Source organism: Lepidochelys kempii, chromosome 5 (assembly GCF_965140285.1).
Source record: "Lepidochelys kempii isolate rLepKem1 chromosome 5, rLepKem1.hap1, whole genome shotgun sequence".
In the NCBI taxonomy this organism is placed as follows: Eukaryota; Metazoa; Chordata; order Testudines; family Cheloniidae; genus Lepidochelys; species Lepidochelys kempii.
The window spans coordinates 68,780,048-68,807,235 of record NC_136384.1 but is presented as its reverse complement, the minus strand read 5'-3'; the positions used below and the strand labels follow the sequence as shown (position 1 = coordinate 68,807,235).

Below are 27,188 nucleotides of genomic sequence, written 5' to 3'. Positions count from 1 at the left end.
CTCGCAGACTTATGCATAGCATATGCATTAGCCTACTCACAACCTTAAACACATCACATAATCTCAATTGCATAGTAATTTCTATATTAATAATTTGATGCTTTATTCCTGCAGTTAGGGCCACATCCATTTCTCAATATTGTTTCCTTCAAAAGCAATTAAGAATGGAGAAGCCCCTCCAGCCTTCATGATGTCTGGAGAGTGCAACCAATATTGGAGAGGATGTGGGGTCGTTGCTCAAATTATATTTGGTGGATTGTTCAGTACAAATTGTAATGATGACTATTTATTATATGCATTTCCAGTGTTCTCATGGAACCCGAACGCATTGGGGTGTTCACCATTTGGTGTTCAAATTTATGTACTTGAATGTGGGACACCATGTCCATGACAGTATCACTGCATATTCTGTATGATATTCCCGCTACTACTAATGCAATCCTCTAGGTAATAGTGCAGGCTTTGCATCATTCTCAGCACAGTGTTCACAGTTTTGTGACCTACAGTTGATTTTTCTACTCACATCAACTTCTGTTTATTACAAAGCTGTCATTTTCCTCATGAGTTGGAGGTACAATATGTATGTAGCTAATTTCTTTGCTAATTTCTTGCTCCTTGTTTTTACTATAAAGGGGATCATCTGGCTTTATAGCACAAATACTATATATAAAATAATATGTATAAGCAGTAAAATACATGCACAGCATGAAAAGGGGTATTTTAAAAAACAAAATTGTGACAGAAGTTAATAGGGGATAGAATGGACTGAGGGGATTTAGGACCACAATATTAAAAGTGTATCCAAGTGAAACCCCTGAGACACAAGCACAAACTGAGATTTGCATGCATTTTTACTTGATCACTTCTTAAAATTTGTCCCATGCTGACTTGAGAGGGAAAGATGTAATGGAAAAGACAGTGTGATACAAATGAGGAATGGACATGCTAAAAAACATAAGAAACCATGTTATACAAAGCCACAGAGTTAAATTTTATGGATGTAGAAGGAAAAATAAGTAAAGAAATAAAGTTAGCACCATGTAACAGTTAGCTCTGGACCACCAGCTAGTGGTCTGTGGCTCATCAGTTGTCCATAATCAAAATTTGGGATTGTCTTCTTTGAATGTTCCCCCATAGGCATGTAGCACAGTACCTTGACCTTGAGATTACTATAGCTTTAAGTGAGTTCCAAGATTCATCTCTATTTGTTTTTCAATTTGAATCATGACAATACACAATATATCATTTAAGGAGTAAGATGGAACAAAAGGAAAGTAAATAGAGCTAATGTAAATAGATTAGACAGTTATAGGGCAGAATGATACAACATTAAGTGGTGAATTTGGATATTATGATACAATTAAGGTTTTATATATAGAATGTTCAGATATAAAACAATATAATGGACTAATCGGCAGCTCTTGGGTATCAATGGCAGCTGCAGCTCTGTATTTAGGTGGATGGTAGAGAAAAACATTTTAAACATTCGATCAACAGAAGCTGCTTTAACACTTTTCTTGTAGATGGAGGTGGTCCCAGTTTGCTTTCCAGCACTGAAATCTCAATGTTGTTCTTATTAATATTGAAATATAAATGTCACCAGGAATGTTTAGTTCTCTTCCAACTTTGTGCTATTATTTAACTTGGTGAAGATGGGTATAGATTTTAAGTTTACATTGTAACAGATGGCTGTTGCTAGTTGTCTAGCACACAGTGGATGCATGGTTCTTTCATGGTGCTACTGAGAAACTACAAAAAGGAAATCAGTTTAGAATAACTGGACTCTTAAGTCTGAATACTAAAATATACTTGCCATTTACATGTTTCAGTTACTTAGTAGAAAGTAGCAGGAATAACTGTATACAAAATTTTAAGTTTAGAATATGTTTATTTCCTACAATGAATCTATTAAGAAGAAAAATGGGTTGTATAACCCAAATGTGTAAACAACCACGATTATCTTGTCCTGCTTCTGTGGATTCTCTGTCTGAAATTCAATCTGGAAGAGATTGAATGTTGAACATTGATTTATAAATTGAAACCCATCACAACACAATGGTAAATAATTTCATCCGTAATTACTGAGCTAAATTATAGCTTTGAGAGCCAGTGTAACACTGAAGAAATGGGGAGGGAGAAGAGAGCATGTGAGCAATAGGAATGGTATGCTATAGCTGTATAAGGCATAAGGTAACCAGGATCCCAGAAGGCAATTTGATCCACAGCAGCATTTACTGTACCTGCACAAAAGATGTAAAAGACCTATAAAAAGACTCCCCACTGCTGTTCTCCTCACACTTGACGGTAGGTATGGGGTGGAGGCTAGGGCCTGTACATAGGTAGAAGCAGCTCCCTGCGCCCTCTCTGCTACCTACCACATGTGTAATCTGTTTAACTGTGAATAGCTCCGTCCATAGGATTATCAATCAGTGGTCTTTCAGTAGTCCATATTTCTTCTTCTTCTTCAACGCTTAGCCAGACACTTGGCCATAGCGATCGTTCACCATTTGGTCCATTCCTGCACAGCCGCAAAGACTTGACGGCCTGGGAGTCCAACATCGGAACAGACTTGATGAACCCATGTAATAAGGGGTCTGCCTTTGGGCCACCTCCTCCCCTCGGTTGGTGGAATTTTATCCCAGATGTTACAAGCCACCCGGAGAACGGAGTTTGCTGGAACGTCTTGTGGCATCCCTGCAACATGTCCAAAAAGCATAAGGCCCCTCCTGCGGACAATGGCCCCAGTAGTCTGTAGACCCAAACGACCATAAACATCTGCATTACAGATGAAGTCATTCCACTTTATGCCCAGTATATGACATTGACATTTTGTGTGTAACGCCTCCAGCTTTATCTAGTCTGCGCAGCGTAGTGTCCATGTTTCGCAGCCGTACAACAGTATGGGAAGGATACAGCTCGAATAAATCCTGAACTTGGTTGTCATACTAAGATGATGTTGATTCCATATCTGTTATAAATGGCCCATGGCAGATGCTGCGATGCCAATCTAATGGGAAACCTCTGTGTGAGAATTGAAGGAGATGGTAAGTATAGAACCCAGATAGTAAAAGCTGGAAACTGACTTAATGGTTTCATTGCTCAAAGAGGCTGGAGTCACAAGTGGACCTGGTTCAAATTTTGCAGTTTTGTCTTTGACCATGAAACATGGAGACCAATTTTAACTGACTCCTCCTCCATCTGCTGGAGTGCCTCACGAAACCTGTTGGGGCTCTGTACTAAAAGAACAATGTCGTCAGCGTGGTCAAGGTCTGTGAGTAAGAGATCACTGATCTCAATTCCTATGGACCTGATGGAATGCTGCAGTATGAAATCCATTTCCCGACGAAAGAGTGCAGGGCCAGAATGCAACCCTAACACCAGATACTGATTTAAAAGGCTCTGACATCCGGTTCCTTAGACGGACACAGACAGTGGTTCCATTATGCAGCTCTCTAATCAAGTCCAGCAGAGTGGTAGGACACCTTCATCCATTAAGGCCTTCCATAATGCGACACGGTCTCCTTAATCAAATGCAGCCTTAAGATCAACATACACTACGTGCAGGGGCTTCCTGAACTCACGATGTATCTCTGACAACAAGAGAAGGGCCAAAATGGCATCTAATGTGGACCTGTTCCTCGTAAAGCCTGACTGTTGAGGACGACACTTGCGATATAGCAAAGGCTCTAGGCGTGCCAGCAAAACATGCACAAACACCTTCCCTGGAACGGAGAGCAAGGTGATCGGCCTGTAGCTCTTACATTTGCTGCACAGTCCCTTGCCCTTATTGAGTGAGATCACAATACCGTCCTTCCAGGCAATTGGCAGGGTTCCAGTTCTCCACAAGCGAAAGGATGGCCAGAAGTGATTCTGCTACAGAATCAATAGCACATTTTAGCAGCTCTGAGGGGATGCCATCAGCACCGGCTGCACATCCATTTTTTAGTTTAGAGATGGCACACTTCACTTCATCCAATGTTGGTACATCAGTCCATATTTGGGCTCAAAAAATCTAGATAAATTTACAACAGATATAAGGTTGTGTTTGTGCATGTATACAGTGTTTGGTATCAGTATACATTATTGCATACAAGATGCCTTTCTAAATTTGTATACTCCAAGGAACAAAATCTACATGTGACGATAACATAAAGGTCATAAGAAAAGGAGTACTTGTGGCACCTTAGAGACTAACCAATTTATTTGAGCATGAGCTTTCGTGAGCTACAGCTCACTTCATCAGATGCATTGGTTAGTCTCTAAGGTGCCACAAGTACTCCTTTTCTTTTTGCAAATACAGACTAACACGGCTGTTACTCTGAAACCTGTCATAAAGGTCATACTATCATACTTCAGCATGTACTAAAATTGCTAGGTTTTTGAATATACAACACCTTTTTTCCTGTATACAATTATTTTCTTGCCTGATTTGCTTCAATCAGCCATTTAGTGATATATGTATAATTGTGCGTCCATAACAGTAAATCTCAATTAAAATATATGATGTTATGAAAAATTTATAATAATTTTAAAACCAAAGATTCTTACTTATTGGGAACATAATGAGTGGGATTGACTAATCAGTGACAAATCAAAAGTAGTTTTAAGCGTAAGCAAATTGTAAAGGTTACTGTGCACAATAAATCAATAGGCAATTGTGCAGTTCCTTAGAGTTGATATAGGCAAAAAATCATGAATTTGTAACCACATCATGAAGTGCCAACTCTTCTGTTACATTTATCCTTGAGTATTTATTACAGTACAAACAATCAGAAAGTCAGTATAGTGGCCTTCACATTTGGCATTACTTTGTGCAGAAGGTTGCTTTTCGTACTCAATACAAATTCTGCAGAAAAAGAGTCGTGTATAGCTAAGGGGAAGAACTTGTTTTGTAATTACATTAACTGGTAATCATAGCTGATGAAAGCAGCATATCCTCTTATCATATATTGTTGAAATGAGGAGGAAACAAAAATGCATTTCTTGATAATTCATTTTTAGCAGTTCTGCATTTTTCCATTTGAAATCTTAATCTAAGAGATTTAATTACATAATTAGGAACCCAAAGTTTTTGCTCACTAAATATATTTTAATTATAGAGTTCAAAAATATTGTATGCCTTTGTTTTACATGAATTGTGTCCATAGAAGGTTGCCCTAAATCATTCTACTATGTAGTAGACAGTGGCATATGCTAACTATCCAACCCAGAATTTATCCAAATTTGGGCTAATTATACACAAGCCAAAATGATCTTTTTGGCTGCTCACCCTTAGCAATGCTTTGAGTTTTCTAGGCCAGAGGTTTTCAAACCTTGGGTCATGACCCAGGCACTGGGTTGCCTTGCTCAGCACCCAGGGACCCTAGCAGCCGGCCAGTAAAAACTAGTAGTCCCTACCTGTTCTGACACCACGCTGCGCACTGGAAGCGGCAAGCAGCAGATCCAGCTCCTAGGCAGGGGGGCCATGGGGCTCTGAGCACCAGCTCCGCACTCCCAGCCAATGGGAGCTGGGGGGGCAGTGCCTGTGGGCGAGAGCCACATGGAGCTGCTTGCGTGCCTCCACCTAGGAGCTGGACTTGCTGCTGGCTGCTTCTGGGGCACAGCAAGGTCCGCAGTGCCAGGACAAGTGGGAAGCCTGCCTCTGCACCCCGGCTGTGCTGCTGACCAGGAGCCGCCGGAGATAAACCCGTGCCCCAACTGCTCACCCCAATCCCCTGTCCAGCCCTGATCCCCCCCAAACCCAGATCCCGCTCCTACACCCCAAATTCCTCATCCCTGGCCCCACCCCAGAGCCCTGACCCCCCTCCAGCGCTCCAACACCCTGCCCCAGCCCAGAGCCCCACCCCACAGCCTGCACCCCCACACCCCAACCCTCTGCCCCAACCCTGAGCCCCCTTCCACACCGCAAACCCCTCATCCCCAGCTCCGTTGGGTGATGGGCATCAACAATTTTCTTCAACTGGGTCACCAGAAAAAACGTTTGAAAATCACTGTCCTAGGCTGTTCAGCCTCCAAAGTTCCATGCAGTGCTGATTTCATCTTCATACAGTACTGCTTCTTTTCTTTCCCTGGAGAACTGTGTAACTCAGTGGCACATACATAGATTTGTTGTTTGCAGCAAGTCATCTGTTCTGGTTAGTTTGACCTTCAGCATGGCTAGAATGCATAGCTTTCCAAGTTATGCTGAATTTCTGCTAGTTAGGCCTGTTAGGTTGTTGCGGGGAGATCGGGAGGACAATTAAAAGAAAAGTGCAGGGAGGCTGAGTTCTTTACCATTGAAATATAGTAGACTTATTTTTCACCTTTTTACCAGGTGAGCTTGAACTCTGGAGACATTTCTGATTGTGCAGTAGATATGAAAGAAATTATTCTAATCTCTTGCCTAAATTGGGTATAAAAGATTTTTTGGAATGTTCAGTGTGCAGCTAGATGATTTCACCATGCCAGTATTGTGTTCTGAGTGTAGCAGCACCCAACCAGCAAAATTAATAGGTGCAAAGTTCATAGGCTATAGATTTTTTGCCAAAGTAAAATTCAGATCCACAAAGTTGGGGTGGGTATAAAGGATTTATAAAAGGACCTAGGCACCTAATGGCCAGAATCAGGCCTTGCTCTGCTGCCCACAAACCCTGTTGGCACCTAAACTTGCTCAGGGCCTAAATTTTTCAGTAAAAGCTCCCTAGGCAGCTATTTTTGTGCCTCTCACAAGCACATTGCAGCCCCGTATCAGGTGTCCAGATGTCTAAGCTCCAGACTGAGGCATGGACCCTGGGAAAATAGGTGTTCCTCCTAACTCACCTGTGAGGCCCAATCCAGTAAGCATGCTCAGATCTCACCTACCGGATTGCGCCCATGTAGACAAGCTTACACAAAATGGGGGGAAGGGAGTGAAAGGCTGCTTTAAGATAGTGGTTAGATAGGGTACTCACCCAGTTTTGAAGCCATTGCACTGTGGATAAATAATGAAAGAATCACTGGGAGAGAGAGTGAGTGTGAGCAAGCAAGCAATCAAGCATGCATGAGAATGATTCTGCAGTGTGGTAGGGAACTCACCTAAGAAATGGGAGATTCAGGGTCCAGGGCCCTGTCTCCAATGAATTTTTATTTATTTATCCACAGTGCAACAGCTTCAACAAGAGAGACTGAGGGAACCCCTCATAACAATATCCAATATCCCAGTGGCTACATCCGTCCCCTGAGAGGTAGCAGATCCCAGTTCAAATCTCTTCTCTCCCTCAGGTGGAGGGGGGAGTTGAACTGGTGGTCTCCAATGTGCCAGGGGAATACCACTGGGTGAAAAGTTATAAGGGAACGCCTTCTCCTCCTAAATTTCTTTGTGAATCTAACCCTAAATGTATTCAGGTGAGGTTTTTTTTTCATATATAGAGAAGGTTTGCTATAAGAGTTTCCAGATTTACTTTAACAATTTTTTGGTTGTAAATAATCTACCACGTTAATATTTGTCATATAAAATATATTTTTGAAATAAATTAAATCAGTAAGAAACAATCTACTCTGAAGTGGTTTTATAGCTGAAAAACCAGGCATTGCTTAGCACCGCTATTTACAAATACTTCTAATTTATTTAATATAAAATATTAATATTTTAGTTTAAATGAGTACTGTAGCTTATAGTGGAGATTAAGGTCATACAGTTGTATAAAAATTAAGTGAATTTTGGTTTTGTACTTTCATCAGTGTTATATTAATTGCTTAAGACAGTGATAGGCCCCTTTGAAGCTATTCTAAAAATACTTTTACTAGATCCTTTTAAATAGAATCAATAAACAAGGGTGTCAAAGCTTTATCGTGTTTTTTAATTTTCACTTCAAACAGTTTTCAGCTAAGGTGTTCTTCAATTAAGTGTTGAGTTTTTAACCCCCTTTTACTTGTTTTTTCCTGTTTTGAAAAGTAGTATCTGCAGCTAGTTGTTAATATGTATAAATTCACTGGTTCACTCTAGTGCAAAAAAGGGTCATTCTGGAACAGAAAGCAAAGTGATTGCAGAATTTGAAGCAGTTTTTGCTGCTCAGCAGGGTCTGTTAAAAAAGGGTCAGGCTAGCACCTGTTGCAAAGATGTTCTGACCTTGTCACAGTTAGAAGAGACCTGATGCTAGAATGAATGGTCTCTTCATGCATTTGTAGTAATAACACTATAGCTACCATGAGAAAATAGGCCACTGTAGCCCAAAATGGTTAAGATCACTTTTTAGAAGATCTACTAAAATGTCATCCACATTAGAACTGCATTTTTTAATTCTGCTTGCCAAATATTTGAGACCAATATATATGTAACCAGGATTTTCACCCTTCCTGTTTATTAGTTCTCTCCCACTGCCACAGTGATTATAGCCAGCTTCCTTGCAGCATCTTTTGTAGGTATCACAGTCCATTTTAAGTTGAGTCTTCAAGCCCATTCCCTCATTTCTGCTTCTGCCTCCCTTAGAGTCAGAGGACAGTGTGCATCTTTCTGAAGTGCCTGACAGAGGACTTGTCTACACAGCCACTGGAAGTGAAATAACTAACTCTCTGGTTTTAAATCATTTTGTTGTTTCAGAGCAAATCTGGATGATTTCCTCTTATTTTGCATTAAGATGATCCATACTCAGGTTTGTACCAAAATAGCAAAGGGTGTGAATGAAGACCCAAGTTAAGTAATTTCACTTCCCATTAGTATGTAGATAAATCCAAAGATTATACCCGCTAGATTTCGACACAACCATTCCATGTGTTTGGGGTGGGAGTAGTTACTTGTCATTGGATGGAAAATCAAAGAGAAAATGGTAAACAGTTACGATGTAAACAGAATGATGTAAACATAGGCAAATGCAATACGAAAAGCATAGCTATGCATGATCTAAACTTAGGTACACAGCATGTTGGTTAAGAAAAATTAAACTATGTATCTTAGAAAATTCTTTCTCAGACACATTCAGCCGGCTTCTCTCACGTTTCCCCAGGCAGGAGTATGACAATGAAGTTTCTGTTTGCCAGGGAGGATCTTAGTCCTTTATAGGAAAACATCTTTTCTTTGATTTCCCAAAAGCATCTTCCCTTTCTTGTGCTGAAGGAGATCAGTTATCCATTGTCTCATGGTCCCAGACCAGTTTGAAGCCGCTGCATCCTTCTCCCCAGCCTCCAAGTGCTGTGAGCAATAAACCATATATTCTTTGATTAGCTGCTTGTAGTCCTGCATTTGTAGCAATTTGTCATAATGACCCTCCACATTTTAGCTAAACCTATGTTTTCCCGAACAGTTTTGTTCAAGAATAATGTAATTTGATCATCTGTATTAGAGATTAGTTTAATACAAATGTCAGAGGGTTTGCCGTGTTAGTCAGTATCCACAAAAACAACGAGGAGTCTGGTGGCACCTTAAAGACTAACAGATATATTTGGGCATAAGCTTTCGTGGGTTAAAAAACCCACTTTTTCAGATGCATGGAAGAAGTGGAGTTTTAACCCACAAAAGCTTATGCCCAAATAAATCTGTTAGTCTTTAAGATCCCACTGGACTTGTTGTTGTTTTAATATAAATGGATTGTTCTCCTTTAGTAAATGATTTCATATTTCCTAAATGAAGATTTCTCACCCATTTCAAATAGAAGATCCTGTGTTTCTTGGAATGCTTTATGGTTGGCCAGTCTTGTGGCCTATAAACTGTTATGTGCAGGAGATGCAAGTCTCTCACTCGCTAAACCAGCAAGACAAAAGCAGATTGTGGACTGTGATGGGAGGAGAGTCTGAGAGTTTAATTTAAAAGATTTGATCTCCAGATTCTGATTGGGATGCTTGTTTCAGGAGACACATTGGCCTGCAAACATGCTATAAAACAGGTGACAGGGCAAAAGCCATATCATTATAATAAAATCTTATTTTGTCAGCATATTAATTAAACCACACAATAAGCATTACAAGACATCTAAATGAATCCGGAATACACATTATTAGCCACATTTTTATTTCAAGATGTACAAAGAAAATGATTGACCTATTTTTCTTCCTATTTTCATTAAGCATATAAAATAGACTCAGTTCTATCAATTTTGATTACTTATTTGGGCTACTGAAATTGACTGTGAAATTCTATGTAATGGAAGAATATAATTCCCTTGTCAAATATATTGATCACTTGTAAAGAATTAACTTTGCTGTTTGTTTAAAAGCTCATATATGATAGTGAGTAGTGATGTGGCTGCCTCCCCCAGAAAACAATCATTTGATAGCCAAATGATACTAAAAATTAAAAAAAAAAAATCCATAGTAATAGAGAATTACACATTTGTATTTTGAATATATAATGCATATTTCTTTTTGAAATGGTGTCTCCTTACTGTAAGTGTAGCACCCAGAGTCTCCAGTCAGGATTGGCACCCTTTTGTACTTTCCTATTGACCCTACTCTTGTCTAGTGCTTTTATAAGTTGAAACTAGTGCACAGTTATTTTCCTTCAAATTAAAAAAGCAGATTGAGGTAATCATGTCAATCCCCAAAGAGTTTTGGATGTTTATAGTCTAGTTTGGATGAAATGGGTTGCTGACCTTTTTGTTAGTCCATCACTACTATTATATAAAATATATGTATTTAATAAGAAAGCAGCATTAATAGCATATTAAGGATTTAGAAATCAAATATTCAAAAGTCAGGAAATTCCAAAGGTTACAGTTGAAAACTCCTTATATCTGCTTGCTTGTGTTCATGCTTTAAAATATGGGCTTTATATCATTATTATTTATCAAATAATACAGTGTTGTCCAAATCCTGCTGTTCTTATATATGAATAGTCCCACTGAGTGGAATTACATGCGTGCATAATGCAAATAGGAGTTTACCTTATATAATATAACTAACATATAATGCATAATATAAAGACATAATATGAAAAAAAAGTATAAATTCATGCATCATACTCAGAGTTAAAGTCAAACTTTAATTTTGAAATTTCTTGTCTTCTAGACTTTGATCTTTCAATCTTAACATTGCATTTTTAAGTCTTAACGAGATCTACAGACAAGTCAACTTTGAACATTCTGGTTTCTACTGTTTTGAGCTAGCCAAGGGCAGAAATTCTGATTGGAACATATGGGGGAAATATTTTTCATAACTAGAAGACTCAAAAAATATTTTATTTTAAATCACTTTTCAGCTGTGGCTCAAAATAGAAAAACTTTTAGTTCAAAATAAATTTTTTTGAGTGAGGTCTGAGCATCTAAAAGGTAGGCTAGAGTGTAATCAGAACTAAACCTTAACTAAATGCAACCCATCCCTGTTGTATTAAAAACAGTGCCACTTTTAGCCCTAAGATATCTGCTTCTCTATAATAAACTTCATTTCAAGCCATAAAGGTTCATTCCAGGCTGCTATGTGGAATACAAAATAGGTTTGGGGAAAATTTCTTTAAATTAGTAGTATTCCAAGAATGGGCTCTGTGTAGTTCAGTATTTGGTATGACCTATGGGAAAAGGACAAAGAGGAGAGAACAAGATGGGAGGAGTGTATTTCCTTTGCAGATATTGTAGCTCTGTCAGTTTGGGGGAAGGAATTGGCGTAGTTAATTGTTTTCAGCACTTATATGTTAATAGTACTGATTAGATACTCTGGATTCTGAAGTTAATATTGGAGTTGTCTTGGCTGCTTACCTATATTTTTAGTATAAGTTCAAGCTGTTTTTATCTTGGTTGTCCCTTTGACAATGTAAAAATTGTCTAGGTGAGGGAAAAGCCAAAAATCCAAAAATAATAAGTATGAGTGTTACTTGCTGTGTACAGTCACTCTCTTTCTCCCCTACAGCTACTTCTCATTTATGTCTTTGCAGATTGTCTTTATAGATTGCAACCAGTGCTCAATTAATTATTTTTCTTAACATCAGAAAGCTAGATTGAAGTATGTTTCTTCAAACATTTGCACTGGAATACCACTTTCTTCCTGATTTTCTATTCTAGGCATTCCTCCATCTTTTCCTCCTCCACAAATTCTCCACTCAGGAGACACACTCACATTTTTAAGTTCCTCTGATAAAATGCCATTAATCTCAGTTCCTTTTGTCAGAGCATTGCTCAGGGCTCTGTCAAAAGAGGTATTTCACTTCATTTAACGCAGCTCCCTGATTGTTTATGTCATTTACAACACTAAGGACTCTGGTTCACCTAGTTTGTGTAAAATTTGACTGGAAGTATATTATTAACAGATATATCTCTATTAATAATCAAAAGTTTCCTTGAAGTACTTTTTTATGCCCTTGTAATGCTTACTTTGGGAAAGTTATACTATTAATACCTTATTGTCAGTAATCCAACACAAAGGCAAATTATCCTTAAAAATATCCACAACGCTACCTCATTATCCAGTTGCAAATCCCTTTTCAAAACTCTCCTTTGCTGTGATGCCTATGAAAAACCTGAAAATGATTAGGTTGTTGGTGTGCTGAGACCATTGCCTGTTGTGCTGACAGACATTGTCTCATTGTTTCCTTGGCTTTCCCTGGCTCTATCCATCTTTTGTCTCTTGTATTATACTTAATTTATTATGTATTTGTCATACTGTAGCCCCTATGGGCCATAGTCATAGACCAGGACCCTATTGTGCTAGGAGCTGTGTTATGCTATACAAAGCACACAAGATCTTTTATAGGGGAGAAGGCAAAACGCCAAATTTATTGAGAATAGAGCACTTAGCATATGCTTTTCAGTCGCGCACACACACACACACACACACACACACACACACCATGCACACAGTCCCATCAGTCGATGTTTATAGTTACCAGTCCAGAGTCTGAATCAATCTAGTGGCCAGCCAGATTGGTCACAGAGGGGAGCTGGGCTCTGTCAGTCGCGAGCCAATGCTCCTGGAGTGTGGCAAGACGAACCCAAAGTCCCATGGCAAAGCACCCTGTTCTTACAGTCTTTTTTTCTCCGTTGAAGTCTATGGATTTTGCTGTGTCAGTCTGTGACTGGTTACTCCTTAATCGATGTTATCTTCTGGTGTTAACATTCCAAAACACCTCCGAGAGGATCATCCTGTCCTGGATTTGATTTAATCAATTGTCTTTAGGGGTGCCAGCCCTCACCTCAGAGTCGTCAATCTGCCCTTCCTCAATCATAGATGCATGTTGATGGTTCTCTGGTGTCAATAAGTCTTGATCAGTGTCTTCGTTCCTCCTTTCTTGACCATCTGGTTAACAATGGCCTTCACAACTTATCTTTTCCTGATGCATGCATTCCTCATTCACACAAACAGTCTTTTACAGAGACCTTTAAGAATGCAAACAGCGGCATTTTACATTGAGCAAAAAGACCTTGTAAATTAAACCTTGCTAAATTTTATAACCAAAACAATTCACATTGAGGCCCAGCCCTTCAACGTTCCTCTAATCTACTTAACATAGACACAATGCAAGATCCTGTCTCTTACTAACCAAACCTTAAAACAAAGAACTAAAAGGGCTCAATTTGTAATGAGTATGGGAAACAGAATCCCATGGTACCAGAGGGTCATTCCTTTCTGCTCTTCAAAAAGGGTGACTGGCAGGATGAAATCAAATCATACATTAATTCTCACAGTACAATTATAAAAATCCTTCTCCCACAGCTGTACAGTCAGGGACCATCTTTTTGTTATGTTTGTATAGCACCTAACACAACAGGGTCCTGATCCATAACTAAGGCTCCTAATACAAATAATAAACAATAATATATGAAATAAAAGTATGTTTATAAAACTAATGTATTAATTTTATTGCTAAATTAAAAACTACAATCAACTGGCATTCAGATTGTGTGCATATCAATTACTTAAAGGCAGGGGCAGTGGAACCGAGGGGCGGGGAGGCTTGTATCCTTGCAATGGAAATATTGTGGGTGGCTGATGTATGTTTCCACACACCCCAGTGTTGTCTGCCCCCATACTATCTCTTGGAGGTGAGAATGGGACCTGGCTATGTTTTTGCTCCCCCCATCCATGTACATGGGGAAGGAGTGGAGGTGAGAGTGGAGCCCAGAGGAGGGGCTAGAGTAGCCGCTGCACACGACATTGACCCAGCTGCCAGGGAGCAGTTAGGAAACACCCAGTGGAGACACCCGGCCCAAGTGAAGGGCAGGACTTGGAACACATGTGCCAGCTGGCATGGTAAGGTGAATGTGCGGGTTCATATCTTTTACTGAACCAGCATCCGCTGGTGAAAGAGACAAGATTTCAAGCCACATTGAGCTCTTCTTTAGGCACAAAAAGTGGTCTGACACCAAGAGCTAAATTTTATTAAGTATCCATTTTTGCTGAATTTTAACTCATAAATTAATTAATCTTTTACTTGAAAATTCTCAGAAATTTCATTCTGTACCCAAAGTGTCGAAGTGTTTTAGTTTTGGGAAGGATCCACTCTGTTCATCATACATAACAAGTGGTGGAATCTCTGTGTTTTAAGTATAAATCTCAACTCATCCTTTACTCCGGAAGCATGACTGGCACGTCTATAATACTACTACTACTAATTATTATTATTATTTATTGTTATTAATTGCAATTGCTAGTCTGTAGTTGCTACCTCTGACAGTTCCTCATTGTCATTCAGCAGCCTGTTACTTTCTTGGTGCATGTTACTGGACGTACATTATTGATGAATGATGGGTATTTTCACTACAGTTGACTCATGTTATATTTAATGCATTTTTTAAAATTGTTTTGTATTAGAGCAATGTTTTTGGATCCTTTGACTTACTCTATGCATAATTTAGTTTTAAATCCTCAAGATGATTTCTTGGGTTCTCTTATTTCCCTTTAAAAAAATAAAAGGGGCAGATGTTATCTTACTTTTCCTTGTCTGCATGCTATCCTGTGCAAGGAAAATGTTAAAGGGAAAGTTAATTTTAAAAAATAAAACTTTTTTTTTATTCAATAATTAAAAACTTTTCCCCCATTTATATTGGTTGATATTGAAATTCAAGAGAGAGGTAACTCAGTTTAGTTCAAAAGCCACTTTCTAAATGAGAGGAATTAACTGGGAACAGTACTACATTAACACACCCTGCCAACAGCTGAGCTCTGCATACAAAACACTTGTTCATGTTTTCCTGAACTCCTTTGATTGGACCTAACATTCAGCTTACACTGAATGAGCTCTGTCTGAACCTTGGCAGGAATTGGAGAATGTTGATGTGTGTTGTAATGAATAGTGGAACTTCGAAAGGCTTAAGTGTGCTGGCACAAGTACTGTCTCAGTATGATGAGCTAAACACAGGCATTGTTCAATGAGAAGCCTCTGTGTCTTTTTTGGAAATTAAATCTTGGCCAGTGAACATTAGATCTGAATTGAATTTCTTTGTCTTCTTACTGTGGTATTCCATTCATAATCAAACATTTCAAGCAAAGTTCTAAAGAGGTTCTTGAATGCCACCTCCTTCAAATATGTCCTGAAACAAGTGGTTGATGTAAGGATGACATAGTCCTCTCTCTCTTAATTGGTAACATTCCTTAATTTACATCAAAAACCTTAAGAACAAACTTCTTGCTCTAGTCATAGTTACAGCTGGAAAATAGCATAGAGATTTATGACTGTTGGGGACATGATTCTTCTGAACTCAATGGTAAAATGAAATTTACAATAGAATGTATAATGTATGGTACTTTTATATCTAGAATGCCTCCTGAATTTGCAGTTGCACTTCTATATTTGTCTCAAAATAAATCTAAAGTCAAAGAATCCATCTGTTTTCTAACAAATGCCTGCTGTTTGCATGCAGAAAAATATGAAAGTAAAATAATTATTTAAAGTATTAATTCAAACTCATTAAAATTAGGGCTGTCAAGTGATCAAAAATATTAATCGTGATTAATCGTGCAATAAAAAAATTAATTGTGATTAATTGCACTGTTAAACAATAATAGAATACCATTTATTTAAATATTTTGGATGTTTTCTACATTTTCAAATATATTGATTTCAATTATAACACAGAATACAAAGTGTACAATGCTCACTTTATATTTAATTTTGATTAAAAATATTTGCACTGTAAAAAACAAACGAAATAGGTTTTTTTCAGGTCACCTAATACGAGTACTATAGTGCAATCTCTTTATCATGAAAGTTGAACTTACAAATGTAGAATTATGTACAAAAAATAACTGCATTCAAAAGTAAAACAATATGAAACTTTAGAGCCTAGAAGTCCACTCAGTCCTATTTCTTGTTCAGCCAATCGCTCAGACAAACAAGTTTGTATACATTTGCAGGAGATAATGCTGCGCGTTTCTTGTGTACAATGTCACCTGAAAGTGAGAACGGGTGTTCACATGGCACTTTTGTATCTGGCGTAGCAAGATATTTAGATGCCAGATGCACTAAAGATTCATATGTCCCTTCATGCTTCAACCACCATTCCAGAGGACCTGCGTCCATGCTGTATATAAAAGTTTGTTACAAGGAGGAGGGAGAAAAAATGTTCTTCTTAACCTCTAAGAATAGGACAAAAAGCAATGGGCTTAAATTGCAGTAAGGGAGATTTAGGTCGGACATTAGAAAAAACTTTCTGACTGTCAGGGTGGTTAAGCGCTGGAATAAATTGTCTATGGAGGTTGTGAAATCTCCATCATTGGAGATTTTTGAGAGCAGGTTAGACAAACACCTGTCAGAAATGGTCTAGATAATACTTAGTCCTGCCATGAGTGCAGGGGCCTGGACTAGATGACCTCTTGAAGTCCCTTCTAGTCCTATGATTCTGTGATGACGGGTTCTGCTGGATAACAATCCAAAGCAGTGCGGATTGATGCATGTTCATTTTCATCATCTGAGTCAGATGTCACCAGCAGAAGGTTGATTTTGCGGGGGGGGGGGGGGGTGGTTCGGGTTCTGTAGTTTCCGCATCAGAGTGTTTTTCTTTTAAAACTTTTGAAAGCACCTCCACACCTCTCAGATTTTGGAAAGCACTTCAGATTCTTAAATCTTGGATCGAGTGCTGTAGCTATCTTTAGAAATCTCACATTGGTACCTTCTTTGCGTTTTGTCAGATCTGCAGTGAAAGTGTTCTTAAAATGAACAGCATGTACTGAGTCATCATCCAAGACTACTCTAACATGAAATATATGGCAGAATGCGGGTAAAACAGAGCAGGAGACATACAATTTTCCCCCAAGGAGTTCAGTCACAAATGTAATTAACACATTTTTTTAATGAGCACCATCAGCATGGAAGCATGTCCTCTGGAATGGTGGCTGAAGCATGAAGGGGCATATGAATGTTTAGCATATCTGGCACATAAATTCCTTGAAATGCCGGCCACAAAAGTCCCATGCGAATGCCTATTCTCACTTTCTGGTGACATTGTAAATAAGAAGTGGGCAGCATTATTTTCTGTAAATGTAAACAAACTTGTTTGTTTTAGCAATTGGCTGAACGAGAAGTAGGACTCAGTGGACTTGTAGACCCTGAAGTTTTGCATTGATTTATTTTTGAGTGCAGTTATGTAACAAAAAAAATCTACATTTGTAAGTTGCCCTTTCGCAACAGAGATTGCACTACAGTACTTGTTTGAGGGGAATTGAAAAATACTGTTTCTTTTTATCATTTTTATCATGTTATCATTTTTACAGTGCAAATATTTGTAATAAAAATAATATAAAGTGAGCAGCATACACTTTGAATTCTGTGTGGTAATTTAAATCAATATATTTGAAAATTGTAGTAAAACATCCAAAAATATTTAATAAATTTAAATTTGTATTCTATGGTTTAACAGTGCGACTAAAACTGCGATTAATCACGATTAATTTTTTTGAGTTAATCACGTGAGTTAACTGCGATTAATCGTCAACCCTAATTAAAATTGATCAGACTACTAACTTTTTTAAAACTTCACTTTCTACTCCATTTCCTCCCCAATTCAAAAATCTATCACAATGGGAATTACTGAGGGAGCCAGGCAGGCGGGTGTTGAGGAATAGGAATTTGTACAGCAGTGCTTCATTTGTGTTATGAGCCTTGTGTATTCCATGATTCTGCAGTCACGTGATTTGCTGTGGAATCCATCCCTCCCTGAATTGTGCTCTAAAAGATATATTCATGCATCTAGTCATTCCACCAAGAACCCTCTGTAGAGGTCACTGTCCCACATGGTTCTGCTTCTCAAATGCACAGTAGGGTGACCAGCCATGTCCATATGTCCCTCATCTCAGAGAACCTGCAGATGGTATTTTTTGGATCTGGGGAAGCAGGAGAAGGATTGGCAGGTGGGGTGTGACCCTGTTGGAGCCAAGCATCATTCTTGAACCAGAACAAGTTCTGAGTAAAATATAATACAGCCCCAGACTGTATTATCTTTCTATGCCACTCTACCTACTCACCCATTCTCTATGATGAGAAATTGCAATAAGGGGGTTCCTTCATCCATGTGGATCTGGTAGATATGTGATTTTTGTGCTCAGGCCTTGCTGCCTGTTCCATGGGGGAGCAAACCTTAACTCCCAAATGAAATCAACAGGGAAAAGTTCAATGCAGTTTTTTAGTACAGTAGAAGACACACACACACAATTTTGTGCCTGTGTTAATCTGGTCTTCCAAATGACCTCACAGAATACACTGCTCTATTTGGTACTGGTGATGCTATGTGTTTGTCTTCAGGACATTCTGTTCCCTACTGAGGCATTAAGGCATGGCATTAAGGCCCAGTGTTTCCAGGATGCACTGATTCAAATACAGTTAGGCAGTGTCATTAAAGTACAAACATGGTTGATCCCTGGTTGTGTTGTAAACACAATTCAACCATATTTCTTACATCGGATGAGAATATCACAGACTTGTTATAAAAACAAGTTTGTATTGGTAGTGTAGACAGGGACTTAATTTGGGAGGAGAACAAGGGACTGGATTCTTCAAGTTTCAAACTCACCCTAACCTTCCTGGTCCTACAGGGCCAAAGTACTACAGAGAAAGCGGGTGGCTCATGTTGCTCTTGAACAACCTCTTCTGGCTGACACTTGGAGTGATATTGATGGACTCTGGAGGGATGTTTGGTATGACATGATATTTTATAGGATGATGGGGTTATTGAAGAAAATAAAGAGGGCAAATTAAGGGTTAAAGTCACCCAAATGGCTGCAGAAGATCAATGCAAACAGTGTATCGGACATCTTGATTTGATGTCAGTGTGCTTATGAGGACAAGGAGATCTTTTTCTATATGTTTTGATCCTTACAATGATAAGAAATATAAGCCATTATGTCTAGCTTTCAAAGCCAGTGAGAAGCTTAGTAAGAGCACTGGAAGTCTGTTTATTTCCTTCTTTGCAAGGGGAGTTTCAACAGTACCCTCCTGGGCATGATGTAAATAAATAAATACAGTCTCAACTAATAGTTTAGAAATATTGTCGTATTCCAAAAAGAAAATACTTATCCCATCATGGGACAATGATGACTCAGGTTTGCCGACTGCATTAGCTCCCTAATGGCAAGATTTATGCCTGATATGTACTGCTCAGCATTCCTAGATAGAAACTGTTGATAATACAAAACCCTTTTAAAAGTAGTTCATGAATTGCTATTTTTTCTCATACTCTTTCAAAATATTTACCAGGTTTGTATGTAAAGGGCATAAACAATCAAACATACATAATTAATTTTGCATTTTAAAAACATAGAGATACCTTTGTAACTTGTTTGTGTAGAAGAGTGTTTTACCTGTGGTTTATCCCAGTTTCTTGATTAACTCATGAGTCTCATGGTACTTAATTTGGATGGAGTAATGACTGAAGGAAAGCATGTCTGATTGTTGTTGCTTAGTTTCACCGGTTGTGCTGTGTGCATGTATTATAGTGGTGTAAGGCAGCTTTATTTTTGACATATCCAGGACTTGATGGTAACACGGATAGTACAATACCTTAAATTCCTTACAAGACTACAATTTGTTTTTTTATTATACTTACTTGTCCAGGTGAAATGTTTATGTTGTTTGTTTATGTTGATTTTAACAGATATGTATTGACTTGGTATTTACTCAGGGGGTAAACTCGGTGTTCAGCTACTGTTAATGACCTTCAGCTAACAGTTAAGCACTCATGGTACGAATTGAAATTCAAATACTGATTGTAACAAGGTCAGAGATTTGCACTTCTATCACAAAGTTTCCTCATGATTCCTGTGTAGTTTTTAGTAAAGATTTACAGTGATCAGTGTTACTGAGTTCATTTAAAGACTTTTTCTATTATACCTCAAGTAATATTCAGTAACTTCAAAAATTGTATTTGCTTTTTCCATAACCTCTTGTATGGTATTGTTTGACTGTCATCGTTCTAAGATAAAATTTTATATTAAACCCCACAGAGTTTAAGATTTTAAATCTTATTCAACAATATGTACAGTTAGACAGATCCACCCTTCTTGGAAAACACTATTTGGGAATGTGTAAAAGGGTTCAATTACTGGCCAGAACATGAAGGGACTTGATGCAGATTCATGTTGTCGGACATGCATAAACGCAGGGTCTGGCTGGGAGCTGTGGGGTGCTACCTGGGTGGACAAGGCACGACAGATGTTGATGGGGGTGGTCAAATTCCTTGGGTTCATAAGATGCTCGGCAGTTTGGGTATCCTGGGGAACCAAAATTACTTGGAGTTTGGGGTTCCCCCATCAAGCTTTGGAGCTGATTTGTTTTGGCTGATATAAAAGGGGGGGCAGTAAGAGATGTCTGGGAACCCAACTGGGTTTTGGTGGGGAGGCAGCCAAGCTAATTGCTGGCACCTCCATGTGGTATTCTTACGTAATCCACTGAAATTCAAGTAAAGTAGTTTCTGCTGAGAATTTGAAGGGATCAGTTTGACAATATACATTGAAATTTCATAAATCGGAACAGCAAACAAGCTTTCAATATAAACCTTTCAGTAAATTCTTTAATCTGTCCTTTTAGAGAACATAATTTGGATAAGAACTGTCTGTACCTTCTGGTCTGTTAATTCTCCCTTTAAAAATTGTACATTCCCCAGTAACATAATCAAAAAGGGTCCAGTTACATATGCAGGGAAAAAGTAGTTAACGTATCCTAAAAAATATCCTTTGAAATTCAAAGGAGGCACAGATACACACAGTGAAAATCTTCATGTTTACATGAAAACAGGCTAGATATTTGAATCAGGGTTTAATGACTCGTATACTGTTATTGTCGAGGTCCTCTCTTGTTTGATAGAATATTTTGAAGTAAAAAGATAATGAATAAAATTAGGGCAGAATTTCTACCATAGCATTACAAATTAACTTTTCTCTCACCTTTCCTCTTTCTACACATGCAAAGGGCTATGGGCTGTGCTGCACTAGAAAATTAGATGAGCCCAGCTATCTCGCTGAGGGGTGTAAAAAGTCCACACCCGTGGAAGACCTAATTAATCTGACCTAACTCCCAACATAGACAGTGCTTCCATTGACCTAGCTACTGCCTCTCCGGAAGGTGGGTTACCTACAGAGATGGGGGAAGCTCTCCTGTCACTGTTGTAAGTGTCTTCATTGAAGTCCTACAGTAACACAGTTGCAGTGCTGCAACTGTGCTGCTGTAGTGTTTCTAGTATAGACATAGCCTTAGAGATTCATGTATGTAATTGAACCGAGAATTTAACCCATCATGTATTTACACTTTTTCCTTTTTTATGTGTACTCTACTGTGTGAGTCACTGGTTTATATCATAATCTAGTCAATAGTAAAAAAATAAAAAGTGACCTCACTGAGTTTCTAAATACACTGAAAATATTTAATATAAATAACAAATGAAACAATATAAACTTAACTAAAACTCATTCATTTGTATTGCTTCAGTTTAGTTGATAAATGTTAATATAGGTAATCTGATAAAAGTATTCACATAATATAAAATAGTATTATAAAATAAATGATAGTGCTAAGTAATGACATCTGGAGAAAACAACATCAGACATCATTTATATTGCTTTCCCATCTTGCTTTTCCCAAGATAAATGAGAACTTTTTAGTATCTATCTGCAATGCTAAAAAGTGATGTGACTAACTGAAATCAAAATCTATCTTCATAAGTAGTGAATAGTTTATCATATTATTAGATCTCTGTGTGAGGAACTGTAGAGAGATATGGTACATATAGACATATTACTAATTATTTTGCACTTGGTCTATTTCCTGTAGCACATCAGTACAGTCAAATGTTGGGAGATACTTTAATATGTATAGAAAGAAGAGTAGTATATACAGACTTTTAGGGACTGGTGGTAATACATTTCTACAAAAAATTATCAGGTAGGGATACTTATTGGACTGATTGAAACCATATGTAGATATATAATGTATGTAAGTATTTAATCTGATAGACAATGGTACAATGATTTTTAAGTATATAATTTGATTTCTGTGTTAAAAAATTTGCTTTGGCTCAGTGGATGAGATTTGCAAGCTTTCTCACACTTATTAATTATACTGGATTTTTAGTTTTAATTAGAGTAGCTCTTCTGGGACTGAACCTTTTTACCATTAGGCCATTTGAAACCTATGAGATAAAAAGGAAGAGTTCTTTCAGAATATTATTTACATGATTTTAATTAATGATTATAATCTCCATGGTCATTTTTGCAAAAGAGCATTTAATCCCTTAACCAGTTTTCATGATTTGCATTTTGCAAAAACACGTAAGCCCCATAGGCTTATTATCTCCAATTTTTTTCAAACCAAACTTCTTTTTAGAAAATTTTATTTTGTTCCTGCTCCAAGTCTCATTTCCTACCATAACACCTGTTTCTCATGCAGAGTGAACTGATAGGTAGAAAAGTAAAGTTTGCTTCCTTTTGCCAAGACAGAACATAGCCCTTGGCAAGGTTACCTTTGAAAACAGCTTTTCATGCAGAGACCGTATACAACAGTATTGCTGTTGCCAAGCTCCTCTGACTTTCGAAGGGTCGGAGCAATAGTGTATTCTTTCTCATTGCTGGCGGCACGTATATGTAGCATTTCTTTTGAGGAAAGGCACTCTAGTGTTCCAAACAGAAGCTAGAAGTTTAACCTTCTAGGAGGAAGGTCAATGTTAGTTTTATTGATAACACAGAAGGAAAGCAACTTTATAGGAATATAAAAGTTAAATTCCGTGCTGAGCAGAAACTGTTAAAAACAATGAGTTTTCAACTGTTTTTATGAAAATCAGTGTGAAAACTTTTATGTTTACAAAGTTGCTTCTTTAGCTCTCAATGCAGACTTTTGTTTAAAATGTCCATATTGACGATTTGGAGAACTGATTCCTAACCTGTATTAGCATACAGACTGAAATGAAAGGTCAAAATTTCAGGTGCACACTTATAGATAGATTTCCCCTTTCATTCCTAATTCAAGTTGTGCAGCATTAGGGAAAAAATGTACCCTTTAATGTTAATTTGGTTTACAAACATTGATTACTCATAATGCTGGAGAGCATTTGCACTGTGTGTGTATTTTCAAGTCTTTGCAATATATGATATTTCACAAAAGTATAGTTTAGGACCATATAGTTTGTGCTTAGACATGAAAATTTTGAGTAATGAGAGGTTTCAGAATGGCAGCCGTGTTAGTCTGTATCAGCAGAAAGAATGAGGAGTACTTGTGGCACTTTAGAGATTAACAAATTTATTTGAGCATAAGCTTTCGTGGGCTAAAACCCACTTCATCAGATGCATGCACTGGAAAATACAGTAGGAATATATATATGTATATGCACACACAGAGAACATGAAAAAATGGGGGTTGCCATACCAACTCTTAACAAGACCAATCGATTAAGGTGGGCTATTATCAGCAAGAGAAAAAAAACTTTTGTAGTGATAATCAGGATGGCCCATTTCAAACAGTTGACAAGAAGGTGTGAGTAACAGTAGAGGGAAAAGTTAGCATGGAGAAATAGTTTTTAGTTGGTGTAATGACTCATCCACTCCCAGTCTTTATTCAAGCCTAATTTAATGGTGTCCAGTTTGCAGATTAATTCCAGTTCTGCAGTTTTTCGTTGGAGTCTGTTTTTGAAATATTTTTGTTGAATAATTGCGACTTAGTGTCCAGGGAGGTTGAAGTGTTCTGCAACTGGTTTTTGAATGTTATAATTCTTGACGTCTGATTTGTGTCCGTTTATTCTTTTGCGTAGAGAATGTCCAGTTTGGCCAATGTACATGGCACATGATGGCATATATCACATTGGTAGATGTGCAGGTGAACAAGCCTCTGATAGTGTGGCTAATGTGATTAGGTCCTATGATGGTGTCCCTTGAATAGATATGTGGACAGAGTTGGCAACGGACTTTGTTGCAACGATAGGTTCCTGGGGTAGTGTTTTTGTTGTGTGGTGTGTGGTTGCTGGTGAGTATTTGCTTCAGGTTGGGGGGCTGTCTGTAAGCGAGGACTGGCCTGTCTCCCAAGAGACAAAGCAAAGCAAAGTTGCAACAAAGCGCGTTGCCAACTCTGGACAGTCTCTATGGAAAAGAATAAATGGACACAAATCAGATGTCAAGAACCTCCCTGGACACTCAATTACAGACCTAAAAGTCGCAATTATTCAACAAAAAAACTTCAAAAACAGACTCCAACGAGAAACAGCAGAACTGGAATTAATCTGCAAACTAGACTATTCCTACTAAAAGAGTAAACCCAATTTTCTTGAAGGATTGTTTTTTAAAATTAATTTTAACTCAAAAGCTAATTATTAATAGATTTACTTCTACATTCTGTCAGTGGGTAAGTGCTGTAATTTTGGGGAGGATGTGGTGAATTTTTCATAATACAAATAATAATAAAAAGATTGAATTCTACTTTAAGTGCAAAGGTGAACTCAGCCCTAACTATGGAGCCTCAACTGGAACCTGCATAATGCTTTCTTCCTCTCTGCAGAGCTCTTCCTCTGCTTTTCCAAAACAGAGCATTTCTTATCTCTGTTTCAGAACAAGTTTAAAACCCCAGTTTGATATGGAACTCGGGGCCTGGGGCTTTCTCTTCAGTTAAATATTTTGAATGGACAATATCTAGCTGTTTTGAGAACCTGTCTTTTCTGTGTTTACTACATACAGACATTATACATGGAGGATATTTCCCCCCATGTGTCTGCAACCCTTTTGAAGTTTACACATAGAACTTCTATTGCACACTAACAATGGGCTTGCTAATTTAATAGACCCCTATCTACAGGCCTTGGTTCACCAGGATAAATAGTTTGTCCTTTTTAATATCTTGTCATAAAATTGTATTAATTCACATTTTCAAAACCACTACAGTTTCCTCACAACATCTCAAGAATGCACCAGCCAAACCAAGTGCTTACCTGTAGTTGGTAGTATATTTTCAGTTACAATACACAAAGTGTTAAGTAATATAGAAACCTATGCTTAGTACCTGTATCTTGACTTTGTTTTTTAATTGGATATGTGCTCTAGAGGGCATTAGGTTGAAGTGAACAACAATATAGAAACAACATTGTATTCCTTGAGTATAGCCAATTAATCTCCCTCTACCTTTCAAAATAGTTAGGTCTAAGTAACTGTTGTATAAATTAGGTCCCACTGCAATTGCTATACAATAAACAAAAGAGAGCCAGCTACAATGCAGATTAAATGCAGTATACATTTGATAATTCTCAACCCCTAGTGAGATAATCCATAAAACCTCATTGTTTGCACCCGCCAAATAGTTATAGAAACCATGACCACAATGATTATGTAGTCCCATTGTAATTGCATATTTAAGTCTTGCAAACAGGTGTTCATAAAGACAGATTGTTATGCCTTTAATTAGGTTCTCTGGGTCTAGTACACTGTATAGTATTGCAGAGTGTTGTTAAGAAGTGTTTACTTTTAACTAGCTGTGACATAAAAACTTCTCTAAAGGCACTTGCAAAAAGAAACCAACCAAAGAAAAACAACCTCACCCCTACCTCTCAGGGAAATAAAACAATGATGAAACCTGCTGGGAACTAGATGGCTCATATTTTGTGCACTGGTTTTTCACCTCTTCGCCTCTCGGTCACTGCTCTGAATTCAGGGTAGGTCCTCATTGACCAAAAGTAGTTTTGTGTTCAGGCTATTCAGTGACCTCTGAGTAATGAGTGTGGTCATACTCCACATATGTCCACATCAGAGTTGTTGCAAACTAGCAGTTTCGTTGGCAGTGTCATTGAAGATGCCAAAGTTTGAATGGACCTGGAGACTGGATAAGCTGTTCATGCCTATGTGCTTTGAAAAGAAAGAGATGAACTGTCACTGACAAAGATCAGACCCTACTTATTATTAAAAAATATTATCATAGAGAAATCAAGAGGAAAATATTGACAACATCTTTCCATAACTATACAAATTATATATTATATAAGCTTTATATTGTGTTCTTGAAAGTCTTTGTGGTGTTGAAAGTTATAGCTAAGGTTGAAAATCAACTTTTTTAAATGAATTCCTATGTTTACATGATCATGACTGTTCCTCAAATTTTAGTTTACAGCTGAAATGTCCATGCTTAAATTCTCACAAAAGGTGAATTTATTTTGGTAAAAGTATGATCAAATGCCATTTAGAATAATGCAAAAAGAGAAAATATCAGTTTTGTATTTTAAAACAACTGATTGATTTGTGCATAGCACTCAGAAAAACCAGATTAATTTTAAAATGCCAATCTTCTCAGCCAATGGCTGTTCTTCACTGAGACAAATGCTATGTTTGGAAACCATATTTTAAAATAATGAAATTTATAACCAATTTAAAATTTGTTTTTGCAAACGTTCAATAAACGTTGTCTTAGACTTTGTTTCTAAATTGCCTGCAGCACAAAAAAATAGATTTATTTGCATATATGTATTATATAATATTATTTAAACTATGCAAATTATAATAATACAGATTCATGCTGAAATCCATATTGCCACAGCTCACATATGATTTTATTTTTTGTTTCTGCATTCTCTTTGGTGTATATAAAAATAAAGGAAAGTAAATAACAAAACCTATATTAATGGAGCATCATGGTTGTAACTTGAAATATGAGATGTCAGGAAATGAAAAAGTCAAGTTCACAATACAACATGAAGTCAGCTCTGCTGTTAAATATATGTGTAGTACTTTTTATTAATATTTAGATACCTATGGCCAGAGTCCAGCCTCCACTACAGCAAATCTTGTGCTGCCCTGGGGCGCATAAAGAGGCCTTAAAGCTTCCTTCAGTTGCTCCTACCCAAAGCAAAGCTTCCTTGTAGGGG

General features: G+C 37.7%; 1 protein-coding gene across 7 annotated transcripts in view; it reads left to right on the top strand.

Moving 5' to 3' along the window:
• The window catches only part of FBXL17 (F-box and leucine rich repeat protein 17), a 485,100-nt gene that overhangs the window by 241,436 nt on the left and 216,476 nt on the right, over positions 1 to 27,188 (top strand). Inside the window, exon 7 of one of the 7 annotated variants that reach the window (XM_078852826.1) lies at positions 8,558 to 9,094. The exons of the other annotated variants lie outside the window; for them this stretch is intronic. Within the exon in view, the coding sequence (XP_078708952.1) occupies positions 8,558 to 8,654 (97 nt within the window). The 3' untranslated portion in view covers positions 8,655 to 9,094. Of the gene's footprint in view, positions 1 to 8,557; positions 9,095 to 27,188 lie in introns of those variants that run through there. 7 annotated transcript variants of the gene reach the window in all.